The sequence below is a fragment of the Microtus pennsylvanicus genome, chromosome 10 (assembly GCF_037038515.1).
Source record: "Microtus pennsylvanicus isolate mMicPen1 chromosome 10, mMicPen1.hap1, whole genome shotgun sequence".
NCBI lineage: Eukaryota > Metazoa > Chordata > Mammalia > Rodentia > Cricetidae > Microtus > Microtus pennsylvanicus.
In genome coordinates this window covers 30,839,627-30,862,172 of record NC_134588.1, presented here as the reverse complement: position 1 = coordinate 30,862,172, position 22,546 = coordinate 30,839,627, and the positions used below count along the sequence as shown (strand labels likewise).

The 22,546-nt window shown below is 51.4% G+C and overlaps 1 protein-coding gene across 1 annotated transcript; it reads right to left on the bottom strand.

Annotated features, from left to right (window-relative positions):
- Positions 1 to 279: 279 nt before the first annotated feature.
- Positions 280 to 21,662, bottom strand: Csrp1 (cysteine and glycine rich protein 1). The gene is made up of 6 exons (XM_075988072.1): positions 20,847 to 21,662; positions 11,069 to 11,181; positions 6,543 to 6,711; positions 5,186 to 5,315; positions 1,983 to 2,076; positions 280 to 1,516 (listed from the first exon to the last, which is right to left on the bottom strand). Exons 2-6 carry the CDS (start codon positions 11,178 to 11,180, stop codon positions 1,440 to 1,442), a joined length of 582 nt encoding a protein of 193 aa, XP_075844187.1. The 5' UTR covers position 11,181; positions 20,847 to 21,662; the 3' UTR covers positions 280 to 1,439.
- Between the last annotated feature and the right edge of the window lie 884 nt (positions 21,663 to 22,546).

The following is a 22,546-nucleotide window of genomic DNA, read 5'->3' as shown; positions in this document are numbered from 1 at the left end:
TGAGCACATTGCTGGGTCCTAACTGAGCCTCTCAAAAGCCAAGTCCACAAAATTCCCATGACCTGAGGTGGGGTGGAGGGCAATCAAGGCAAGGCAGTGGCGTTCGGTTGTTCGGTTCCCTTAGAACGGGTACTACAAAGTAAGCAGACCTTAGGAAGCTCTTTGAGTGAATCCTCTCTGATCCATTTCTACCAGGCCTTGCTGTAATTGTTCTCCTCTGATTCCTGACCTGGATCCAAGGTGTGGCAGGGCCCCTCAGCCAGAAGATGGACACCAGAGTTCTGTTCTAAACTGCTTTATTGACCAGATGAGAAATCAGCTTCCACACAGCCCGTGCCTACAGCTCCTGCAGCAAATGCCTGCAGACAGTGTTGTCCCTTCAGTCCCTGGGAGCATCAAGGCCCAGCCCTTCCCCTTCCTCCCTCTGTACCTGACCTTGGGGCCTGGAAGCTGGTGAAGGTCCCTAAGAGAAGGGTGGGATGGAAGAGGCGGGGTCTGGGTCTGAGTTGAGAGGAGTGAGGACTGGAGGCAGAGGGAAAGGGTGTTACAAGAAGGCCTGCTACCTCCGTCTCCGTCCACATTAGAGGAACTATTAGGAGTGGCGAGAACAAAGCACTACCCTGGGCTATGCTGGCACAGAGAGAAACTGTCCATCCCAGCCACCAGACCCAGAGTTAGGACCAGAGCTGACCATTCTCTTATATTCCATGATAAATGTGAATGCGTGTTCAAAGTATTTCATTAGGCTCTCCCCTTCCCCATTAAACAGGGAACTTGATGCCTAAGGGAGTCAGGCAACCTCCAGACTGTGGGGTCCTCTGACCTGGGTGCTTCTCCATTCCCAAGTGGGATAATACCCATTCCACTTTCAAAGGCAAGAGCCCAAAGAAAGAGCTCCTTCCTGTGGTCTACAACCTTGTCTGCACATCTCTGCCTCCCAAGGGGACTCCCCTAACTGAGAAGCCTCAGGTTTATTCTGAAGGGCACTAAGAAGCTCAGCTTCCTTCCTAGATGAGACTCTCTCAGAATCCAATAAACTTTTGCCTTCTCCAGACCAATCCTGGTCCTGCCTCCCTCCTGCCAGGTCTGCTGCTTAGCTCCTCTGGGCTCCAAAGATGTGGGTTCAAGTGTCCTGGCCAGGAGAGGGTGGACATTTGGTCTGTGGGGGTGAAGTGTAGGAAGAGGAACCTGTTCTCTCTAAAGGGGTGACAGATGTCTCCTAAAGGTGGTGGTATAAAATGCCAGGCAGAAGAAAGCCCTTAGTGGGGTAGGAGCCCAGGCAGACCCCTAAACCAAAAGGAGCCAGATACCCAAGTCCAACATTAGTGCTGTGTGCCAGGGCTGAGTGAGAGAGAGAATCTTGGAGGTGTCCAAGGCTTCTGGGCAGGGACTGATGACAAAAAGCACAGGAGTAGGCAGGGTACACAGGCAGTGGAGGCTCACTCTGAGTGGACCAAGGCACCAGCTCCTTGTCCAAAGCCAAAACCTTTGGGCCCAAAGTTTTTAGCATAGCATCCTGCAGAGAGAAAAGAAGAGAAGGGGTAAAGAAGGGGTTCCTGTGCCCATAGCAGCTCCTCCTGCCACTTCTTGTGCCTAGTCTCGAGAAGGACAGTCCACCAATGTCCACCTCCCCATCCCTATTGGACTCCTAGCCTCAACAGTGAGGACCCATTTCCCCATCATTGCAAAGATGGAATGAATCATCTGCTGTAAAAAACACTGGACAGGTAGGTATTAGGATCCTAGACCTATGTCCTATGACCTTTGTCCTATGACCCTTGTCCCTGCCCTATGTTCCTTCTGACTCTGGCCAAGTCCCATTCTCCCTCTGGTCTGGTTTCACCATCTGTGTCATGAAGGGGATGCTCTGGCTCTTGGAACGGATGGCAAGGAGCTGGTTCATTTAGTTAGTGACATCACAGGCACTTGGTCTCCTGCCTCCTCCAGCCTTCCCCTCTTCAGAGAGAGGTGGAAGTACCCACCTTTGCAGTAGATCTCCCCATCCTTGTCCGCCAGGGTGGTCGACTCAAGGCCTTTGCCACATTTGGCACAGCGGAAGCAGGACTTATGCCAGGACTAGGAAAGAAAGGAAACAGTTAACATCATGGAAGTGACTTAGGCAGTCCACTATAGTCCAATAGCTTGCCATAGTGGGCAGATATTTTACAAGTCGGGCAGGAGTAGGGGAGTGGCTAGGAGAATGTGGCCCAGACACAGAGGAAACAGACCAGGGACCAAGCACACCCTAGTAGCATGCCACCAAGAAGTGTTACAATGGCTCGCTGCTTGGTAGTTCCAGCTGCACCAACAGTGGAAGGGGTCACAGCCCACTCGGGTAGCTGCAACCCCCGCAGGCTTCCAAGCAAGCCTTCTCCACACCATTTTGCCTGTAAAACTGGAAAGGCTCTGGCTTTGTCTTGGCACTGCCACATGTGACTTGATTAGCTGCCCGGATGTCCTCCCCGGGAGACCTCTCTGTTTATCTTGCAGAGTAGAGGTGAGGATTTAATGTGGAAATGGCTGGGGCACAGCCGCAGAATGGGTGTTTATCACTGGACCAGCGCAGCCTCTGAAGTTCTAGAACTCGGTGCCTCGGTTAGGCTCTCAGAGCGTAGTGGGTTCTTATTCCCTTAGCTAGCCAGCTGCCAGAGTTGAATGACTTCCCCAGGGCCAGTGCTCACGTGGGGCCAGGCACGGAGGAAGCCCTGAATCAAATTTGTATGATTTTTGAAAGGAGAATAAGTCTGTCACAGAAAAGGGCCACAGAAGGCCCTTTGTGGTTCCAAGAGGTGACTTAAGGCACCACAGGGGCAAAGAGCTTCCCAAGAGAGGAAGGACTCAAGTTTGTATGCGGTGTATACACACACACACACACACACACACACACACACACACACGGCAACACAGCATCAACAACACAACTCAACAACCAGCTCCCAGCAGCAGCAGCTGAACAAGCTGAGGTGTTGTGCACACAGAGGAGACTGGTAGCATTCAGTTGGGACAGCAAACTATGCTATGAAGGATAGTGACTTCCTCAGCATAACCACCAACACCCAGGCTGGAGGGTAAGACAAGCAGATCTCCTGGTCACTGGACCTCACCCAAGAGACAGCAGCAGTGACCCTCAGGGAGCTGAGACGGGTGGACGAATGAGCTTAATTCTCCTTGGTGTCTGTGCAAACCTCTTTGTACACAGGCTGTCACCCGGAGTTTTCATCCTTTCAGCCACCCTCAATATAAGCTCAGTATCTCTTCTCATTCACACAACACTGAAAGGTCCTTTTGGCTCCTTAATACTTCTTAAGGGGGTTTCTTCCTCCGTTTTCCTTTGAACTCAAAATGTTCTTATTCTACTCCTCAGTACAATCTGTATTTTTTAAAATATTGTTTATTATTTTATGTATGTGGTGCTCTACCTGCAGGTACACATGCAGGCCAGAAGAGGGCATCAGATCCCATTATAGATGGCTGTGAACCACTATACAGATGCTGGGAATAGAACTCATGACCTCTGGAAGAGCAGCCAATGCTCTAAACCACTGAGCCATCTCTCCAGTACATCACTGCCCCTCCCCCAGCACAATCTTAACTTTACCCTATGCCATGGAAATAAGGATTCCTGGGTGGTTTTTTTAGTAATTTCCTATTCCCATGGGCAAAGGGGGAAAACTGACTTGTGATAGTAATGTCTCCTCTTTTTTCCTTCCTTTTGGGGGTTCAGTCTGGGATTACAGGCATGTGTGGCCATGACTGATTCCTGCTTTCATGACATTTAAGCCACAGCTTTGCCCGTTAGACATGTATAACCTCATGTACTCTTCGAACCATTTTGTTTGTCAGGGACCATCACTCCTTGGCCCACATTATGCGTACTTATTGCTTAGGAAGGCTGAACTGGTCCCAGTGCACAGGAGTAAATGGTAAAACCACGATTCAATCAGGTTACCAAGGGCCCAGGCAGTTCATTGCCCTAGTGGCACTAACAACCCTTCCTGTCTTTGCAAGTGTGGAAATGTTTCCAAAGGGGTTAAGTGACCCATAGTAAAGTCAACAGTAGTAAGTAAGAGCCAGGGCTTCAGAATCAGGCAAACCTGGCTGAGCTCCTGGCTCGCTTCCTAGCTAGATGATATGGGCAGTTCATTCATTCCTCTGGCTCTCGTTTTCTTGGTCTGTGTGATGGAGATAATCTCAGCAGCAATGAAGGGGCTACCATGGTCCAGATTTGACCCACGTGTTAGTTCCTACTCCATCACTCCCGAACCCCATTCTTCAAGATCAAAGATCAGTCAAAGTCATGGCCAAAACCAAAGAGTTAGCCATGGGCTCTGGGCATCATGGATCTATTGGTTTGCTGTGTGACCACGGCTAAATCACTCGTCCAGCCCAGGCCTCACAGAAGCCTTCTCCAGCCACACTGCTTGAGGGCCATGTGCTGTGATCTGCTGACTGTTAGTCTAAGACTGCAAACCCTCAGGGCTCTCCTGCTCTTTCTTACCAAGACCTGCACATCAAGGAAATGATTGCTGGGCTGTTCGGACAGTTGGTTGGCTAGGGTGATTCTCATTGGGCACTCCTGACTATCAGAATACCATTGGGACGGTAGTCATGGCAATTATAAATGGTGTGGAAAAAAACTTCCTGTAGGTTAGTAGGCCCTACCAGGAGAATCTCTGTCCTCAGGGTTAAAGGGTGAGTTTCTGGCAGAACACATCCCACGAAATCAAATGTATATTCCAAGACGATTTGTAAATATTTCTGGAACCAAAACTCCTAAAATCTGATTAAAGCTGTGACTCTTCTTCGAAAGAGACACCCTCTTAGAAAACCCAGCCATGTAATCTTTGGGGGTGGGCCCTTCAATACCCATCTATATTCTTAGGCTCTAGCCCTCAACTCTAGAGTACCAGATCTCGGAACCCGGGGTACGCATCTTAGCGATGCCCTACAAACTGGCCAGTCTGCCAGACTGAGGACAATACAGTTCGTGGGTTAGGTGAACTCCCCCTGGGGTCTGGAACAAGCAACCCACACGGACAAGGATACTCAGTTTCTGGAAGCAAAGTTCCGTGCTCGGGCTGCTGCCCTAAGAAGAGCTGGAATCGTCAATTGTAAAGCTCTAATTCAGAAGCACACCTCCTTTTGGCCTTCCTTACGCCCGCCCGCCCGCCCGGGAGCGTCTTACCTTGCCGGCACCAATCACTTTCTCGGCAGCATAGACCGCCTGGCTGCATCGGGGACAGCGCTCAGAGCCACCAATCTTCTGGGCGAACTTGGATGCATTGGGGTTGGTGGTAGGCCTATGTCCGGGGGCCCTACAAGCAGAAGTACGTGTAGTGAGATGAATGATACCGCAGGGGCAAAACCCTCATGTCTCTTGCCAGGGACAGGGCCACCAGAGCTAAAGCCACCATGGCCTCTGAAATCCCAAAGCTCAGCGTAATATCAAAACAACACATTTTCCTCATCACCTACTTACAGGCCCTAGAATCATTTAACACATCGTTTGTTAAGAATCCCCCCTCAGCCCCTCATTTCTGCAGCTGGTCTATTATTAGATTCTTTCCAGGAGAAGTCTGCTGACAGGCCCCATTAGGGCAAAGACCTTGGCTCAGATTTGGTGACTCTTCATCGTCCCATCCACTTCCCCATTCCTAAGACAATGGCCAGGCTACCAGCCACTCAGCAGCTCAGAGGCAAGAGATGGCTGAGGGTGAGGGTTGGGAGACCCAGTGACACCCTGAGGCAAGTCCCAGGGAAGGAAACTACTTCCCCTTAGCAGGGGTGAAGGGTGGTGGGGCTCTGACACTCCTCTGTGCTTTCAATTATAAAATGAAGAAATTGAACTATATGACTCTTGGGGCCCCTTCCGGCTCTAGGATGACTGTCAAGTTGATGCTCAGCTGCCCCACAAGGAGAGCGGCTGTGTGACTTCCTTTCGTTTATTTTCATTTTATTATTTGTTCATCTTTTCTGTTTGATTTTGGTGTGCATGTATGTGTGTGTGTGTGTGTGTGTGTGTACTTGTGTGTATGTTCATGAGTGTGTCCATGTAATGAACTTGCATATGTGTGTTCATACATGTGAAGGCCAGAGGCCAACATTAGGTCTCCTCTTTCATCACTTATCTTTTGAGACAGGTCTCTCAATGATTTGGCTATAACAGCTGACCAGCAAGTCCCAGGTATCCCCCTGTCTCCACTTCCTCAACACTGGGGCTATAAGTGCACACTGCCAGTACCCAGCACACTGGGTACTAGAGGTTAAACTGAGTTTATGTGCCACTGAGCCATTTCTCCCCTGCCTGGCTTTTGGTTTGTTTGTTTCTGAGAGTCTTTATTTGTAGCTCAGGTTGACCTTGAACTCAAGATCTTCCAGGTTCAGCCTCCTCTCTAGGACAAGCATGGACCACCACACACAGCTCTCTCTTTTAAATCAACAGTTTCCCAGACTTCTCACTGCTTAGCCAAAAGTGGTTCATTGGTGTCCATTTCAGGAGCAGGGTGAGAACTCAAGAAAAGGTAGAGAGATCTTGTACTCACTCCTCATGTTTGATGCCCAGAGACTCCCCCTTGTCCATACTCAGGGTTCCTGCGCCCTGCCCGAAGCCATAGCCTTTTGGCCCATACTTCTTGCCATAACAAGACTTGCAATAGATCTCTTCTCCATGCACGGCCACAGTGGTGCTGTCCAGATTCTTCTTGCAGACCACTGGGGAGGAGATAGGGGAATGGTGAGATGTAACTCTCAGGGGCCTCCCGAGAGCCTTATGCAAAAAAGGAGACCAGCGGGGTGAGAAGGGGCTGGCTTCCAGGAATATGCGACTCTAGGTGGTCAGGGCCTGACTTCCATGAATCTAGGGGTGCTTCTCTCAGACCTCTATACCCTAGTACCTATCCAAGTCTCATTGCACCCCAAGGTTCAGAAGCCACAGCCTAGGCAGACTGTAGGCCACAGTTTTACATTCTGCCTAATACAGAGATCGTCAGTCCCAATCAGAAAGGAAACAGAAGGGCATGGAGGAGAGCAGGGTTTTCCTGCCTCCAGCAGGGGCATTAAAAAAACACATCTGGGTGTGTCACTACAACAGGAGCAGGTACGCAGGTGAAGCGATGCACCCGGAAGAGAAATGAAACAAGGATCAGACACCCAGCATGGTGGGTTGTGAGATGAGATCTAAGTCATGATACCCAGAACTCGATCTGTAGTTTTCAGTCTTAGAAGGCACTGAGAAAAGGGGCTGCACCCAGTGGAAGAATGGCCTGGGTCACAGGGTAGGAGAGGCAGGATGCAGTGCGCTAGAGAAACTTCAAGCTTCCTACACGCTTCTGTTGCTCTCACGATAAGCTGTGCCAGATACCCAGCATTCAAGGGGAGAGTCTGGACTCAGATCCCAGCTCCCTATTCCATCTGGGTGGCTGGGACAAACTGTTTTGCCTTTCCAGGCTCAGCGTCCTCATTTATGAGTGTGGATAAACACGTCTGCCCTAAAAGGAAGTTAGGACAATCAAGGGAGATCTTAGCTATGACATACTAGCTCAGCACCCTGTGCACCAGGGTTCTTAATAAATGTCAGCCACTCTTTCTAGCCTTGCACACAGGACGTACCAGGGGCAAGGGAGCACCTGCTCCTCTTCCCACCTCGAATTGAGTCTGCCCAACTGGACTGAATCCTAAATACCTAAAACACCTCCTGTGAGGCCAGAAGTCTGCCAACACCACGGAAGTGACCATTCGTTACGACTTGCCAGTGTCCTGCCTTTAAAGGTCCAACACTGATCCAGTTCTCTCTGAGCCCCAGGTTGGGGACTCCAGTCTAAATAAGGACCCTCCTGTCCAGCACTTGAGATCCCTACCTCATTCCAGCACTCTCAGGCACCCAAATATGGAGCCTCCCACCTCCTCCCCTGGGGCTTGGCTCTGGGAAGAACACTAAGGCAGAGATCAACAGGCCAAGACTCCAACATTCCCTTCTAGGGCGGGAAGTCAGGAACCAGCCTCGCAGGGAACTGCTTCCCTTAGACCTACTTTGAACTGGGAATTCCAAACTTGGGAGGGAAGGAAGAAAACAGAGATAAGAGCCCAGAAGAGAAGGCCTTTTGTGGCTACACTCCAGCAAAGGATGAGGAACTTGACTCTGGAGACCCCAGGGCCTACAAGCCCACACCCTGTAGGTGGCTCCCTGGCACACTGGTCAAGACCGCCTGCTCCTTTCTTCTTTGGTTTGCTCAGTGGTACAGTCCTGCCCACTGTAACTCCATCATAGCCTCCAGCTTCACCCAAGGATTACAGTAGGGGCCTCAGCTCACTTGTGGGGTCTCTCACAAAAGCTTGGTCAAGGGAAATTTTGAATATATCCTTCATTCAAGGAAGGCCTAAATAAATGTCCGCTAAATCAGGTTAAGCAAAACAGAAAACAAAACAAAAACCGTAGATCAGTCAGTGAATTCGTTCAGAAACTGTTTCCCGATGCTACCTGGCTCCATGGGGCCATGTGATGCTCTTTGGGAATATGGAAAAGAGGCACCCACCCACCACACCCAAAGATGGAGCACGGCTCTGCCTCTGGAAGGAAAACGAAAACCTACAATAAACCCACTCAGGGTCACAGAGTCTTCCAGAAGCAAGGCCAAGTTAGATCCCAGCTCTGATTTCCAGTCCTGGTTTGCCGCCAGGCTAGGGCTCCTCTAGAGAGGCAGAAAGTGAAAACTGACTCAGCCTGGGGATCAGAGAGTGTCTGAGGCTTCTCCAAGTTTCCCTCGTGCCCAGACTCTGGGGGACAGCTTAGGGCCCACCAGCAGGCTTCTGTTCCAGTGTCCACCAGCGCAGAGCTAAGACAAACAGGACTTTCTTGTCCACAGAATGGCTGCTCAGCCCAGCTCACCCCAGAAAGGAGCTCACGGTTGGGCATACCACCTCATGGGAGGCTCTCACCAGACTTGAACTCAAGCTGTGTCTATCACTCACTTGACATCTAGTGGGAAGAGGCTTCTCTACTGCATTGAGGGGGCAGAGTGGAAAAGAGGGCGGGCTTACTGCAGGCCTCTACCTCAGGCCAAACCCAGGAAGACGTGGTCTCTCTTATCTTTCCTATTGTGTCATCCCGGCTTCTTCATACTGATCCTAGACCTCCAGAAGCGTGTGTACAGTGACAAACTGAGTTGATGCACAGCCTAGGACTGGAATTAATAGACCCCCTGAGGAGGAAAAGCCCTTTGATTCTATGGGTCACCATAAATACTATGAATTTCAGTCAACCATTTGACTGGAAGGGGACCTATGCTCCTCCCGTTCCTGACCAAATCTCTAGTGAGATCCTAACATAGGCCGTGCTGTTCAGGGGTACTAGGAGTAAGACAGTGGGGATAACACCCCAACATGCCTAGACAGCACAGGGTTCCTAGTCAGCTGGAGCTGACACCTGGGAACTGTACAGGCCCAAGACGCCAGTGACACACAACCATGGCCTAGACTCTAGAGTGACAGCTGCAGAGCAGGCCCTCCCTAGCCTCATTTTCTGCCATTGCTGCTAATCCCTGCCGCCCCCTCACACACACCCTGCCCCAGGCCCTGCTCCTTCCTTCCTGGACCACCCCCTGAATTCCTGACCTCCATCCACGCCTGACCAGAAGTTAGTCCTCCACATCAGGACTTGAGCCAGAGTCCTGGACACAGCTATAGCTGGTCCCTTTCAGTCAGTGATCAAGCAACACTGGAGAGCAGAGAGGGGCCTTGCAGACTCTGACGTCCAGACCCCCTTCCCAGCTGGCACCAAGCTGTCTCTCAGTCCCTCTGGAAGGAAAAAAAAGAAAGCTTAAAAAAAAGCCCTTACATGATGAGCTGCTGTGGACCAGCTGCGGCTGTCAACAGCCTCCGCAGCAGGCTGGAAGCCAGCAGAGCCCCACAAAAGCTTGTCATCTCCTCATTTATCACGTGAGCCCAGGGACTGGCACTCCGGGACTGCTGGGCAGTGTGAGGACCCTGCCGCCCTGTGCTGGGTGGCCTCAGGCTGGCATCAGGTAAACATGTAACACATGAGCCAGCTGGATCCCACTCCAGATCAAACCACGGGGTGGGGGGAAGCAAAGCAGTGCAGAACTCCTGACTGATCTCATGGAGCGGGAGGTAGTGGCCTTCATTTCCTGTAGCTCTCAGGAGGGCTGGGACGCCAACTGCTGCCAGCTCTCCTGAGTATTCCACCCTCTTCCTATGGAGCTCTTATCAATGACCGTGTGGGAGTTTGTGTGTTTACTGAACACACACACTTCTTGAAGTCCTTTCTTTGTTTTGCCAACTCTTTCCTTTCGGTTCTCACAGTTAACCCTATGCAGCGTGAACCTGTCTATCATCTCACAAACAATAGAAAGAAAATTGCAATCCCTGCCCTAATCAGATAACTAAGACACCGGTACTGTCTGCCATCCCAGGGCCTGTCTCCCAGGAAAGAGCTGCTAGGGTTGGTTCTCTCTTTAATGCACACTTCTGCTCTGACCACAAACAGCAAATCATTTAGGAATCGAGGAAGGTTTCTCCAAGTCGCCACTTTCAGTACACATCACCGGACCCAGGTACAAGGGGAGCGGGAGTGGAAACCAGGGGACACACTCTGCTGAGAAGAGGCAAGGGAGAGGGTTAACGTCGTCCTCTCTTTGACCTTAGGGTTGTGGCCTCTCTTACCTAACAAGGGGTGATCTGAAGATTAGTGCGACTTTGGGGTGACACTGCCTTTCTCAGCAATGCTAGGACAGTGGCAGGAACAAAGAGAGTGGAAAGTTTCCCTGAGTGAGCCCTTCCAGCTTGGCTCTCAGCCCTGTCCCACCCCACCCCCACACACCCCTGCCACCCCCACCAGCACTGGCCGGTTCACCCCTTGGAAAACAGCTTCTGAAAGGGAACAAAGAGGCCCTTAAGTGTTCCCCTCCCCAGCTGCGCTTCAGCCAAATGTCAAGCTGTTTACATCCCTAGGGACCAGTTCCCTGGGGTGTCGACAGGCCCAGCTTGCAGTGGGGGGGACGGGACAAGCCTCTCCAGGTCCCTGGTGGCAACAGCAGGCCTTGGTGGTACTCACTGCATAGGAAGCAGGATTTATGGAAGCTGTTGCCCTCACACTGGACCTCCTCGGCAAAGTACACCGTCTTCTGGCACACCCCACATCGCTTGCCACCTCCCCAGTTTGGCATTCTGGAAAAGAACACAAATATAAGAATGAGGCATGGAGAGGAAAACAGACTCCCCAGGGCAGAGAGGCCTCCTAAGGGATGGTCAGTCCTGGGAGCTTACTTCTGGTTTGTTCTTAAGACCGGCTCCAGTCACTACTGGCAAATGTATGTATGTGGGAGGGTCCGCTTCTCCTACCTCATCCTATTTCCCGGGGAGCTGCTGTGTGTTGGCCCTATGCTTGGCACCCTATACAACAAGATCACAAGAGACAAGGTTCACAAAGAACATGTAGGAGCAGTGCAAGTCAGCTAGCCGGTAGCAGGTGTCACCAGGGCTCATTACAAAGAATGACACCTGAGGGACAGATCAAGCGGGGTTTGTAAATCTTAAAGCAGTGCTCAGTTCACTAGTAGGGAAAACTCATATTATCAAGGGAAGAGCATATGGGAAGGAAAGTACCCCAGATAGGCGAGAGAAGGGACATCACAATCCATTGTCCCAGAGTCATAAGTTCTAGCAGTGGAAGGGACAGGATGAGGTCCCTGGGGAGTGCAAAAGCACTAGGCAGTACTCTTCCTCCTGACCCACAGAAGCCTCCTTTGGAATAGTTACCCTTTGAACCCCACACATAGGCATATGCATTCTCTTGTATGTAACATAGGTGATGGACAAAGGGTTGAGTTGGGTATGGTGATCCATGCTTGAGATGCCAACATGTAAAAAAGGCTGAGATGAATTCGAAGCCAGCCTGAGCCATGTAATGAAAAAACAAACAAACAAACAAACCAAAAAAAAAAAAAAAACAAGCTAGATGTGGCAGAAGAGCCATTAGCCCCAGCACTCTAGATAGAGATGGAGGCCAGAAGATCATAAATGCAAAGCCAGCTTCAGATAGAAGCTAGTCTGGGCTACATGACACTGTGTCTCAACAAGAGAAAACTAAAATAAACAAAAGGGTTTAAAACGCAAGAGACTGGCACACGGGGCACTGTCCCCTAGCGCTATGATGTCAGATTGGCAGCAATGCCTATGCCTGAAGAGCACTGGAATTAGGAAAAGCATTGGCCTAGCCTAGGACTCTGACAGTGATTCCAGGCAGGCTGGGCCAACGTGGAGATGTTCAGGTGTTGGTTCTGAGCTGTGGTCCATATACCAGACTATTCAGTCCACTTTTGATCCTGCCACTCACTTGCTGTGTGGCCCTGGACAAGGGGCTTGGACTTCACAGACCTTGGTTTCTGCATCTTGAAAATTGGGCTGAAAATAAAAGTTCTTTCATAGACTATTTCTGGGGACTAGAGGAGTGTGGGTTGCCAAGGGCCCAGCACACAGTGAGTCCTCCATGACTGGTACAACAGAAGCCCGAGACTGTGGAACAGCTGATAGAACTTGCCAGGGACACAGGGGTACATGCGGCAGGGATAAGGACATTGGCGTTCTTCAGCTGATGATCTGCTTCCTTCCTGTCACCCAACAAATAAGCCATGGAAGGAGCAGATGACACTGGTAGCTCCTTTGACAGAGGGCTCTGGAAGGAATACAGGCTCTTCAAGGCTGTCATGGGGGGACATACATGGGGATGAGGGAAGCTGAGAGCTTTGTGCATGGACACAGGGTGCTAGGGAAGGAAAAGGATGGGAGACACAGGAGTTTGATGCTCAAGAGCTGGAGAAGACTAATGAAAACGTACCCCCAAATCTGTATCATGGAGTCCCCATGCCCTGCATAACCGACACACAGACACACACAAGGAGTCCCCACATCCTGTGTAACCAACACACAGGCACACACATGGTGTCCCCACACCCCGAGTAACTGACACACAGGCACACACGTGGTGTCCCCACACCCCGAGTAACTGACACACAGGCACACACGTGGTGTCCACACACCCCGAGTAACTGACACACAGGCACACACATGGTGTCCCCACACCCCGAGTAACTGACACACAGGCACACACGTGGTGTCCACACACCCCGAGTAACTGACACACAGGCACACACGTGGAATCCCCACATCCTGTGTAACTGACACACAGGCACACACGTGGTGTCCAGTGAGCAGTTGAGTAATGAGTGAACTTAAGGCTCCAGGTGAGTCCAGGTCCTCTGAAGCACCTGGGACCTAGAAGTGGGACCTGGTAAATGCGCACAGGCTGAGACACCCACCTAAGTAGAAATGGTGCTGGTGATGCCGACTCTCTGGTTGGGGAGACAAAACACCACCACATCGAAAGGAGCAAAGTTTTGTTGGAGCAGAAGAGAGTGATACATTTTTCACCCCCTTCTCCTAAATGTTGGGGTTCCATCTAGTCCCAGTCTCCTATATTCTTCCCTATCTATTGTCCCTTCCTTACAGAGACTCCCACATACCTGAGGCCCTGCCTTTCTTCCTGGTCTAGCCTCAGCTAATTTCGGATGAGCCTCTGTAGGCCCATACATGGGTGCCTCCATCTGCAAACAAACCATCTGAACTCACAGCCTCCTTTGGACTGCTTTTCCTGACTTCTGCGTTTTGCTGGTGGTGACACCACCACGCTCCATGTTTGAAAATGAGCAAAGGTGGGGCTCCTCACTTTTCCCAAGCTGTGCCCCATCTGCTCCCCGTGGCTAACTCACTCACCGCAGTGCTGTATCCCTTTAGGGTCCCCTGGCGCCTCACCCGGCTCCTCACCTGCCTAGCTGCCTTGCACCCATGACCACCCCTGGAAGAATACATCTGTTGCAGTCACTAGGTCCATGTTCAGCCATGACATGCGACCTGAGCCAAACCCAGTCAGCCAAAGTCATTGTTTAGTTATGTGTGAGACCAGAGAGAGAAGAATCCCCGGGGGCTCTGGAAGAGAAAGTGATCCTGTCTTCTGAGAGAGCTTCTTGGGAGTAAGTGTCCTTCACCACCACCCTAAGAGACAGGAGCAAGGGGCAAGTGAGTCCAAGAACTGAGAGATTAAGTAAACTGAGTCTTGAATGACATCTTTAAACAACCAGTTTAAGCCAAATCTATAGTTCAGGGTGCTTCTGAGTGCTAGCTACACAAACAACCAACTCTCTCCATTGTTTAAGCCACTTGACAGTCACATCACTGGTATTCAGAGAGGTCCTGACATTTTCTACCCCATCCCCACCCAGCAGCTTCCAGCTTCCTTACAGAACAGCCCCTGACAACAGAAACCAAAGATGCCCCTGACACCAGACATCAGAACACTGCCCATGGCCTTGCAGATATCAGCTTGGCCGGAGCTGGTTCCTCTCGCCTCATAGACCGAAGCTGTCAGTTTCGCCCTTGTTCAACCCTCTGAGTCCCCAGTTCAACCTAACGTGAAGAAAACCTCAGACCATGCCTTTGTGAAGAGCTGGAATGGAGGAGAGGCTGGGGGCAGAGGCTGGGAGCGCTGTCCCAGAGGACTGAGGAGAGGCTGGGGGGAATGGGGGAGGCTGGGTGCACTGTGTCCCCAGAGAAGATCTGGGGAGACTATTTCCTGTTGCACACACCCACTTTCCTTCATCAGGGTCCAGGACTGACCTCAGCTCCATGGGCTCACACATCCTGCAAGAAGATTCTCTACCTTCCCCGGGCACTCCCCATCCCAACATCTCATCACCCCTTCAACCCCTTTCCATCCTGAGGACTCTAGGCCTTAACTGCACTTGCTGAACCAGGACTGGGCTGCGAACCCATGCAAGGGAAGGGCAATTCAGCAAGAAGAGCACATAAGTCACTGTCTAATTGTCAGTCATCTCCCCTCCTTCCTGGCTCTGGGACCACAAGTTCTGTTCAGGCAGCTCTCCTCTGAGGAATAGACTAGGGGCCCAGTTTTCGGATAAGGAAAACCAGGTTCAGAGCAGTTGGGCAACCTGCTTCTATCACCACAGCTGTAGGAGGGGGATCTGGATTCTAAGAGAGGCCCAAGCATTTCTGTCCTCTGGGACCCCAGTCATCAGGCTGTGAGGAGAACATGTTTACGGGTGGCTGCATATTGGGGTAGACATGCAGTTCATCATGATGGGGTCTCCTTCCTGTGTAACCCCCTAAAGCCGTAGAGGACAGACATGCTCACGTCCCTAGGGACACCCCTAAGGGAGGCAACAGTCTCTTAGCCACGTGGTGGGAAGCCGTTCCAGGCAGTGTTTTGTTCAGACATAAAGCCCTTCTCCCTCTGGGGAAGACCCACAGCTCCATACAGACGTCCCCTTGTTCTCCCTGGCTCTGAGTCAGGGGCTGTATCCAGCAGGGCTCCAGGGAACCAGGACCATGGGCGGGGAAAGGGGCGAAAGCCCGAAAGCCAAGGACCTGTCAGTGCATGAGGTTGGCTCAGGGTGTCCCTTGGCTGGGTCATTCCTTGACTGGGAACCTGGTTGGAACCCCAGGCTTCAAGAAGGAAAGGAGAAACAGTGCCTAGTCAGGAAGCATGCTCTACACTCTCTGCCCAGATGGGGACCCCCTCAGGGGACCCTGAGTGTGAAGAGTCCCAGCTGGAGGGATCTGTGGCCACCTCCTTCCAGTGGGAGGTGATGTAGGCCCCTCACCCACCTCCTCCTTTCTGCCCAGCCTCTTCTTGTCAACAGCCAAATTCCGCCTGTGTGGGGAAGCTAGATTGCCTTAAAAGGAAGGCTGTTTCTTAGTCTGCTGAGGGCTTAGAGGGATGTGAGGTTCATTCTCAATCGCCTTTCCAGTTCTGGGGGACCGAAGATCTGTGGGAAGCTGTCCCTAGCGCTTAGGAAACTGGAGCTGGAGTTAAATAGCGCAGGGTACCTCTTCCTGGCCTAGTGGGTACTTTTTGCTCTCAACTTCATTTGTTTAGCCCCAAAATGGAGCACTCCCCATATTATGATGATTGGATAAGAATGCGCAAAAGGAATAGCGTATTACAGAGGGCATGCCTCTGGTTGCCACCTACAGCTTAGGCCAGATGTGGAGCCAGATGGCCGACTTCCCTTCCCTTCCCTCCCTCCCTGCCTCCCTCCCTTCCTTCCCTGCTGATCCACATCTGGAAGAAGCAAGACTTGAGAAGCAACAGGTCAAATAAAAATCAGGAACCCCTGAGCTGTCTGCCGGCCCAGCTAATGAGTCTGGGACCAGCTCTTTTTTTAGTTCCCCAGTTCCATCGGAGGCCTGCGATTCCCAGAAGAGAAGGCAGGGACCTGTGTCTTACATCAGACTTTCTGGTCTGTGGCTCTGGGCGAACCAATCATTGCTGCTGGGCAAAGTAGCACATGGAAAGCACTTGGGAAGTAGAGGTCAGGAGGATTACTGTTGAGATCCAGACCAGCCTGGCCTTGCTACCATGTTCTAGGACATCTTAGGGCTTCACAAGACTATCTGAAAACAACAACTCACTACTGTCTTCTATAATCGTATTATCCACAGTGGGTTCATTCAGAGAGTCTCGTTTCCTTTGGGACTGTAGTCTCTGTTCTGTTTGACCTACTTAACTATCTTGATAATCTCAACAGAGAATAAAATCTGAATTTTCTGTTGAGTGGCGGAGCATTCCCCATCAGCTACTTACTTTAAATGTCAAGATCCTTAGAGCTAACTAGAGGCTGGAAGGCAATGACTGTCCTCTTTAGACGCAGTCAACTCACGTCTACTGCTCTGATTCATTGTCCCATTCCCAGCTAATCAGAGATTCAGTCGTGAAAGGCTGCAAGATGGTGACCCTTGTAGCAGTAGAGGAAGGGGTGGGCATGGGGTACATCAACACAGGTGAGAGATTCAGCTGGTCATATTTCAGGTCAGAAGTATCACCTGGGCTCTAAGCCTGCCAGCCACCTATGCCCAGATGAGGGCCTCCCTCATCAAACACTTGACAAGTCACCTCATGTCTTTCTCCAATGGAAAAACCCCATCTCTCTGACTCCTTAATCCCTTGTTCCCTCCAGCAAAAGAGTGATTGTGACAGGCTCAAGGCACATGTCCCCACCTTCTTAGTCGGGTAGAGACCTGTTAGGTGTTTATTTTTTCTGGGTCAAAATGAGCTGCTAGAAGTTCTTTGAGCTCTTTGGAACCTGCCAGGTAGACAAGAGTATTGTTATTCTTTCCAGCCCGCAGCTGTCTCTTCCACGTCCCCAAGCCTAGAGAACAGCCAGGGACAGAACCAGAGGGAAGGCGGGGCAAGTTCAGAACCCACAGAGCCTGCATCTTAGAGGTGACACCTGAGCACCCAAGGAGCAGACCTACCCTGAAGACAAAGGTCCCTGGTAGAAAGGGGACATCTAAAAACGGAGCTCAGTCTCAGCTTTATGGGTCCCTCCAAAAGTGATTTCATTAGACCTTTGCATAGAGTTCACCTCTGAAAAGTCGGTCAACCCTCACTGAGCTGCCATTACCCAGGTCCCCCAGGACATGACTATAACTGAGAGTTCAAATTCCTCCCCCCATTCTGTGTACCCCCACCCTGCTCTCTACCCTTGGAGTTCAGAAATCTGACTGCCATATGTGCAGATGGAAACAGGGACCCATGACGAGGTGCATACTCTACTGCTGAGCTACATCCAGCCACAGACTTCCTTAAGTATTTCATAATGAGTACAGGAAACCTTATAATTATGGTATGATCAAATCGAATTTACTTTTGTCTGGAGTGATGTTGAAAGCGGAGACAGTTAGTGTGTTGAACAGAGAGGTCTGAATGCTTTTGATTAATTTTTAAAAGAGGAAAACAAATGATCACGTAGGCCTTACAAACATATTGCTGGCAGCTGACCTCTCTCAGGAAGATCTAGCCCACGCCTCCCTGTCTGCAGAATACCCAGACCCCCTGGGGTGGGAACCTCCTTGTCTGCTGGGCTGCATTCCAGCCATGAGCCTTCTATTTCTTCCTCAGACTCAGCCAGCTTGACTTAGGGAAGCACTGGAAATACCAGAGTCTGGAGACACTGGCTGCCTCGTATTTACACGCTTTACCATACATGGGAATTACTCTACACTGACGTCAGGCAAATTCCTGGGGAGCTGCGTAGTGCAAGCCACGTCATTACCATATAAAATTCTGACGAGGGGAAACAGCAGGCAAGGCTCCTGTTGGGACTCAAGCTGCTACTTCTCATTCCTCAGGCAGCAGCTCTTGGTGGGGAGGGGGGCTCCCCACTCTGGCTGCCTCTTTTTTTTTCTTTCCTGAAAACATGACTCCAATACACAGATCTATAGTAGGTGGGATGAAAGTACATCTGGGAAGTGACTGGCAGGGCTCCCTGCAGAGTGAAAACCTAGAAGTCAGCCATTCTAACCACGTCCCCTTCCATGCCCGCAGTCACTGAAGCCCTGTCTGCTTTTAAGTAGCTGTCACTGCAGAGCATCTTATACAACCAATGACCCCCATTTCCTTAGGTGACCTGGGATTAGGAACCGTGAGGGAGCAAAGAAAAGCAGCGGCTGCTGGAGCGGCCGGCCTGTGTTTGAGCAGCAGCTCCTTGGGAGACCAGCTGCAGTCTTGGGATAGTCTCTATCACTGCTGAACCTTCCCCTCTGCAGAAATAGCCAGCATCAGCTCCTTCCCGATGAACAACATCCAACAACAGCCAAGACAGCCCAGGTGAGGGATCTAGCTCCGACCAGCAAGCAGCAGGCACAGGTACTTGCGTGCTGTACTCTTAAGGAAAGACAACCAGTTTGGTGCCTCTGAGCATTTGCCAATGTGCCTGCATGATGCCAAAGAGCTGAAAAGGGAAGGGGGACTCTGCCACTAGCATCTCTTGGGGCTAAATGCAAGCCTCCTTCAGGCTTTTAACAAGTCACCTTTGTCCAGTGAGCTCTGCTTGCAGAACTAAACCTCAGGAGCCCAACTAATTCGCAACTAAATTCCTTTCTCCACCAGGAGACCCGCAGGGAATAAAAACTTGTGACCACTCCTGTCAGGAAGAGCCAGTTGGTGATAGATCCACGACTACACATATTCCATTCAGTCACTTATTGGTTGACAGTTGACTGATTTTTTTTGTTTTTTGAGATAGAGCTCCAATAAGTAGCCCAGGCTGGCCCCTAACTTGTGATCCCCCTGCCATCATCTCCCAAGTGCTAGGATTACAGACAGTGCTCCCGTAGCCAGCTTCAATCACCCAATGTTGACTTACCATTAGTCAAGTGCAAACACTGCCCTCCCAGCCTGTAACTCAGACCCAGTAAGAACTGATTGACGCTAGAACACCTGGGCCAAGATGGCTGACACTAGGAGAGACCACACTTTCTTAGCAGGGTAGTCACAGAGATGGAGACCCTCCCTCAGCCCTCAGCCTCGGGGACAGTAGTCCCCTCCAGCACCTCAGGCCAACACCACACCCTCTGCAGGATAAACTTCCTTCCCTGTCTGTCTGTCCCGCCCCGGATATCCTTGACAAGGCAAAGGGTTTCTGTGTAGTGCCAGCTGGATCCTCCAAGGGAACGGTAAACGCGGGCTAGGCCAGCCTCTCCCCAACAAAGTAGCCTGGGCTCCTAAGTAGAGAGCCGGGGAGAGAAGCAGAAGCATGGAGGAAGCTTTAGCACCCAGTCCTGAAGAAATCCCCAACCTATCTCAACAGAGCTTCTGCAAGGAACTCTGAAGCAAGAGGAGATCAGGGTGTTACAGACAGTGTGCGTGGGTGCGTGTGTGTGTGTGTGTGTGTGTGTGTGTGTGTGTGTGTGTGTGTGTGATATTCTCCAAATACTGGCCCAGAAGGAAACCGAGCTGTCACTTGTCCGAGTTCATCTGTGTACTGTCAAATCCAAGTCAAAACTCGGTTAGTTTGCCTTTCGGACACCCTGTCACCGAGATTCTAGAGTGCTTCTCATGCTAAGTGTTCACCAAAGGCAAGTGGACACCCTGCACGGACTATGATGGTAACTGAGTGCAGTGCCCTCTCAGTGTGGGGAGGGGCTGTCCATTCATTCACCCAAGAAGCAGGAAGTGGGTGGGATGGCTCTGACTTCATGTAATTGCTCACAGTCTAGACCTCTGCTCTGATGGATCACAGCAGTACAGCACCAGAAACGTGCAGAATTTACCCAGGTCTGTGCCGCTTGGATGAAACACCTGCCTGCTAACAGCTTGTTGGGTGGCACTGCCAACTCGCTTAAATGTTGCTCACTCTCTGGAGCCCTTTCTGGTCCCCAGCTTTCAAGAAACAGTCATTGGTGGCTCTTTGAGATCTCAGCATCCAGTCCTCACCCAGCACCAAGACTTGGGCAGGGAGGTGCAAGGTGTCTGCTTCCATCTGGCTCTTTCAGGAATGAGAAAATCCATACCTGTGCTCTAAGGCCACCAAGCCAGATGCTGCTCCCTCCCATTCACGGGTACTTTCTCCCGGGAAAAGAGTGAAGGAAGGGTTGGCACGGATGTCCTCATCCCTCAGCCTTACAATGAGTGTTAGTGGCCCACAGAATCCCCGATTGTTCTGCGGGACCTGCAGGCGGTGGGGGCGGCGGGGGAGCCAGGTCACCCTGGGCCTAGGGCACGCGAAAACCAGCTGCTCTGGAAGTCCCGGAATGAGGAAGAGGTCCAGCGTTTTCAGGAAAGGGAAGCACTGCCGGGCTAACTACGTCCACATCTTACCACCTCCCTCCTGGTGTCACTTTTTCTACAAACTTTTCTTGCAAGCGACAGGGCTGCGGCGGGACGCGAAAGACCAATAGGTGCAGGGTGCATCCCAGGCACTCGGGTAACCGGCAGCAGCGGGGACCCGAGGCAAGCGATGCGGGTGCGCACTCACCTGGCAGTTGCTGGGAGACACACGCGTGACAGCACTCCGGGAAGCCGTGGCTGGCTACTGACGGCGCGCCCGTTTTGTTTCCCCCCTCCGGAAGGCGTTTCCCGCCCCACGCCAACCAGGCGTAAGTTTTGCACACTGCACTACAACGGGGCTGATGTCACAGCGCAAAGCCCCGGGAAGCTGTCCCCTCCCCCCCGAAAGCCCGGAGCCCGGGCGTGGCCGGAGCCCTAGCTGTGGCGGTCTCTGGGGAAAAGGTTTTACTTGGGGGCGGAGGCCGGGGTTTACAGGTTCCTGATCTGCTTGTCACGTGGGAAAGCAGAGATGTAACCTGAGAGTTCAGACCAGAGATAAACTTGGGACCCCCTAGGGAAGAGAGCGAGGGTCCTTAAATTTTCGTGTCCTGATGGCACACCAGAGTAAGACAAGCAGTGTGGTCCTACTTCATCCAGTGACTGACTTCCCCCAGACAGCTGATTTCAGGTTCATCTATAAAAGGAGAATGTGCCACCCGGGTGTGGTGGTGGTCGGGGGGGTGGGGGCGAGGGGGGGATGAGATCCTGTAAGACCTGAGGTCTTTTGCTTCGCTGCCCTCCTCCAGCTCCGGGGGTCTTGTCCCCTCAGCTTTTCCCATCTCTCTGCTAAGTACAAGAGATCATTCTACCAGCCCCAGAAGCATCAGCTCCTAAAAGAGTACCTTTCTCCGGGCTCCTAACCTACAGTATTATGACAGACAGGTTCAGGCCACCAGAAGCTGCCTCCGAGGTGGTACCCGGCCCAACTGCTCCCACTCACAGTGCGCCTGCCCGGAAACCCAGTGCTGGCGGCGGGCTGCTGCTTCTGGGCCCGGTGTGTGGCAGGAAGCAGAGCAAGTTTAAACTTTAGAAGGAAGGTCCGTTTTTCCCCAGCGGCGCAGACAGCGCCAAGCAAGAAAGCATGATGTTTTCCTTGGGACTAACTACATGAAGAATCTCAAACAAAAACTATTTTCTCAGTAACTGAGAAGAAAGTGGGGGCTGGGATGGGGATTAGGGCCTCAAGGGAAATTCTGCTCTGTTCTGGAGGATATTATCATCATTATTTGTTGTTGTTTTGTAAATTTGTTTTGTTTTGTTTGAGTCTGAGTCTCACTGTGTCACTCTGGCTAGCCTGGAATTCACTGTGTAGACCAGGATAGCTTTGAACTCAGAGATTCCCCCAGACCTTGCTTCTCAAGTGCTAGGATTAGAGGACTAGTTTTTATTGTTATTATCGTTGTTCTTTTATAATTTATTCACTGTATTTCTAAGACCAAAGGGACTTGGACTGGCAGTGAAGGTCGAATTACTTTATTCTCACCAAGTGCCTGCTGTGTTGGGAAATAAGCCACACTCAGGTTTCAGAAGGACCTTACATGCTGTGTAGGTATGCCCGTTTGGACCTTTCTGCTTCCTGTCATCTCCAGTAACCTCAGAGGAAGTGCCTATTGTGTTCATTGGGGGCAGTCACTTTTGCTTGGCAGCCCCCCCCCAACAAATACCCATCTCATGTCATCTGTAGGTACGGCTTGCCATATCTTCCATTCTATATGTTGAGGGCTCAGGCCCTCCTGGGCTTCATGTAAAGTCCTGGGGCTTGACCCTGTGCCCTTAGACTTGTAACCCCAGCTCTTCAGGAAGCCAAAACAAGCTCAAGACCCGCCTGAGCTTTTGAAGGGCCAGCCT